Genomic DNA, 3,197 nt, shown 5'->3' on the forward strand with positions numbered 1-3,197 from the left:
GGTCCAATCAGTCGGACTAAGCGCCTCTTTCGACTAGACTTGAAGGGGAGGCAAGTGATCCGGCAGTAAGAACGGGGGACCCTCTTTTAAGGAAGTCAACGCCACGTGGAAGTCAAAAGGTTAAAGGGTCGACCGGATAAGAGTGGACCAACCGGCCGACCGGGGTCTAAACGGAAGCAAAGACACCCTGGCGGGGAGCCGGGGTTCCGACGCTCATGTTGAACATGATCGTATGGCCGAGCGGATAACCCGCTCGGCCGAAGGCATAAAGTAGCAACACTGTGAACAGTCCACAGAGCACACGACCAGGAATCTCCCGAGCGGACCAGCACATACAACCGGCCGGACGCGAGGGAACTGCCGGCCGGTCAGACGCTCGGCATGGAGTAAGAAAAGACAAAAGGACAAAGAAACATCTTCTGACAGCGGGTGTGTTCGATTAGCAGGCCATACGCAGGATCTTATGACAGAGGGTTCCGCTGTCCCATCAGAGACGTGCCCGGACTGTAGCAGTATGGGGTCAGGTAAGCTTTTCTGACAAGCCCATACTGGGGTATGGGCTGAGGACACGTATTCGCCTCAGTATGTGTGCGTGAGCCCCTTCCCAGCTCTATATAAGGAGCCTCACACTTCGCCGGAGGTACGCAGTCTCTGATATTGAGAACCACTTCTTTGCTGTCCTCTTGCCTGACTTGAGCGTCGGAGGGTCGTCGCCGGAGACCCCTACCCGGCCCGACTTCCTTGCAGGTTCGCCGGAGATTGGTGCAGCCGGTCGGAGATAGAGGAGAGTGCCACGTCCCCAGCGTCCGTCGACTCAGCGTTCGGACAGGATCAAGGAATATTAATAGTAATATTGAAAATATAAATTAGATAAATTAAAATATTAGATTTCACATTTCATGTGGCTATTATTACGGGTCGTTGCCGGTTCCCGGTCATCCGCTCTCCGCGCTCCTTCGTTCTTCATTCTGTTTCCAGCTTGTTATTTAATTCATTTATTCCTATTTGTTCTTCGTTTCCGTCGTATTATAAATCTGTTCCAATCTATCCCCTTCGTCGCCTCTATCGGTTTCTTGTCGCGAGTAGGGAGAAGGCGAAAAAGGTAATTGATGGTGAAATTTTGATCTACCGTGTTTTCCGGCTTTTAGATCTTAAAATCGGAGGGTTTTGAACCTGTCGCGGAGTTCTGAGATCTTACATATGAGAAACATTGAGCTTTTTCCGGACTTTCGAGGGATTTTTGGCTATTTTTTTCTGACAAATGGAGTGGGTTTTGGATTTTCGGTGTCGGAATTTCAAATATCTAGCTTCGATCGGAGCCATTCCTCAGGAATTTGGCTGGTTTTGGATCTTATCCTGGTTTCGTTCCAGATGTGGTTGAGGAATCCTTGTTTTCTTAGCTGATCCGCTTGATCGGTGAATTCATTCTGTGGATCTCTGCGTTTACAGGCGTTGCAATCGCGGATCTCGAAGGGATCGGAGTAAGCATGAATCGCTGCGCGATGCAACAGCCGCACGCCTTCGCCGCCTGCGAAGAGATTAGGGCAACCTTCGCTGTCGCCGAGCGGAGACCGCCGGTCTTTTGCCCCAAACCCCGGCGGCTGAGCCCGTTATCTGCCGTCGCTGATCCTGTGAGACCTCTTTGGTGGCACTCGAGGTACCTTTTTTCCCCTTTCTTCTGAACCCTAGCTTTTTCTTCGTGCGTTCTTCCTCGCCTAAGTCCGTCTCTCTGCCGTTTCTTCCTTGTTCAGTTATCAGATAGACTTCTCCGATTCGAAGGCTGGGGCAGATCTCCTTGACATATTTCAATTGACGGTAAGCCTTTTTTTTTTTCCCTATCTTTTGTCAGATCGATTTCTAGAACAAATTCCAACGGAAAATTTCTTTCCGGCGATCTCAGACTTTGTTTTTTTAGCTCATCAAATCTAGATATTTGGTCGCAGGGCGGAGACCAGAATCAAGTAGCTTCGTCGCCACCCTTCTTCTGCGGCTCTCCTCCGAGCCGGGCGTCGAACCCCGTCGTCCATGACTCCCGTTTCTGCGGCGACCGCCCACCGGCACCCTTCGCCTCCTCACCTCTAATCCAATCCAACTCGCCAATATCCCCCAACTACGGCTTCGCCGTCGCCAAGTTTGGCTTGGTCCCAGCGGCCATCCGCGTCGAGGGCTTTGACTGCCTCGACCGTGGCCGCCGGAGGAGCTGCAGCAGCATCACCTCCGTGGCCTAAGCCAAACTCCCGATCTCCTTTTGGAGCTCTACTCTACCAAATAACACCAACCAACCAATCAATCCCCCTAAAATTAGCTTCTTAACATAGCATCAACACAGAATCCTAAGAAATTTTGAAGTCGCCATGGATGGAGCTCTGAGGTACTTCGCATGGCCTTGAGCTTTTCCTCTGCAACATCACATTTTTTCTAGCACCAATCTTTCTGTTTGTAATTTAAGTTCTTATGTGCATACGAAGAGAAGAAGATGAAGGAGAAGAAAAAACCAAATCTATCTTTTCTGATTCAGTTTTAAGAATTATTGTTGTAAAAAAATCTTTAGCTTTGCTCCTGAGGAGTCTAAATATTCACCATGTATAAATATATATGCTTGAAGCATATAATCTATCTTTCTTTTGTGCTATTTGCCCTTGCGTTCTCCTCCTTGCCTCCTGTTCAACGTTCTTTGTTTGCATTTGCCCGTGCTGCTCTGATGCCACCATTGTTGAAGAACAGAAGCAAGCAAGTGCTCTCCCAATATCTGATATTTTAATATTGATGTCGTTGGACTTGGTGAATGGTGATAGCTTGGAATTGAATTCTTCATATCTGCTCGAGCAGAACCTGTGGACCAATTCAAAGGCATTGATGACAGAGTGTGGAGCACAATGAATGAATGAGTTGTTATCTGCTGGCGCACTCAAAAAAATAAGGCCCTCATCCAAGCAGAGGAGATCCTTTTGCGGTCCAGATGCTCCCTTACCATAGGAACCATGCATCCCCACCAATACATGATATGAGAGCATCCTCTGGTCCAGAGGATCCGGCTTGTCATCCAAGTTCTATTTAAAGGCACAAAATATTTTTTTTTATTTAAGAAAATTCTTATGTGGATTTAGATAATCTGTTCTTGAAAATTCAACAAAGATTAGATGACTGATAGCATAATTGAACTACAATGGAAGTTGCTGCATTTGTTTTTCGCGCGC

At 47.9% G+C, this 3,197-nt stretch overlaps 1 protein-coding gene across 3 annotated transcripts; it reads left to right on the top strand.

Moving 5' to 3' along the window:
- Window positions 1-943: 943 nt before the first annotated feature.
- On the top strand, window positions 944-2,632 carry LOC121976652. Of its 3 annotated transcripts, none has more exons than XM_042528918.1 (4): window positions 944-1,102; window positions 1,450-1,657; window positions 1,752-1,815; window positions 1,944-2,632. In XM_042528918.1, exons 2-4 carry the CDS (start codon window positions 1,488-1,490, stop codon window positions 2,226-2,228), a joined length of 519 nt encoding a protein of 172 aa, XP_042384852.1. In that variant the 5' UTR covers window positions 944-1,102; window positions 1,450-1,487; the 3' UTR covers window positions 2,229-2,632. The 3 variants fall into 3 exon arrangements, with proteins under 3 accessions (XP_042384852.1, XP_042384850.1, XP_042384851.1); XM_042528916.1 differs by lacking the exon at window positions 944-1,102 and adding an exon at window positions 1,154-1,376; XM_042528917.1 differs by lacking the exon at window positions 944-1,102 and adding an exon at window positions 1,154-1,373.
- The last annotated feature ends 565 nt before the right edge of the window (window positions 2,633-3,197 follow it).

This window comes from Zingiber officinale, chromosome 4B (assembly GCF_018446385.1).
Source record: "Zingiber officinale cultivar Zhangliang chromosome 4B, Zo_v1.1, whole genome shotgun sequence".
Taxonomy (NCBI): Eukaryota; Viridiplantae; Streptophyta; class Magnoliopsida; order Zingiberales; family Zingiberaceae; genus Zingiber; species Zingiber officinale.

Coding starts and splice junctions, on each gene's coding strand:
- LOC121976652 (XM_042528916.1), top strand. CDS start 1,262: ATGGAGTGGGTTTTGGATTTTCGGTGTCGGAATTTCAAATATCTAGCT. Junction 1,658..1,751: donor CCTCTTTGGTGGCACTCGAG/GTACCTTTTTTC, acceptor TTCCTTGTTCAG/TTATCAGATAGACTTCTCCG. Junction 1,816..1,943: donor TTGACATATTTCAATTGACG/GTAAGCCTTTTT, acceptor ATTTGGTCGCAG/GGCGGAGACCAGAATCAAGT.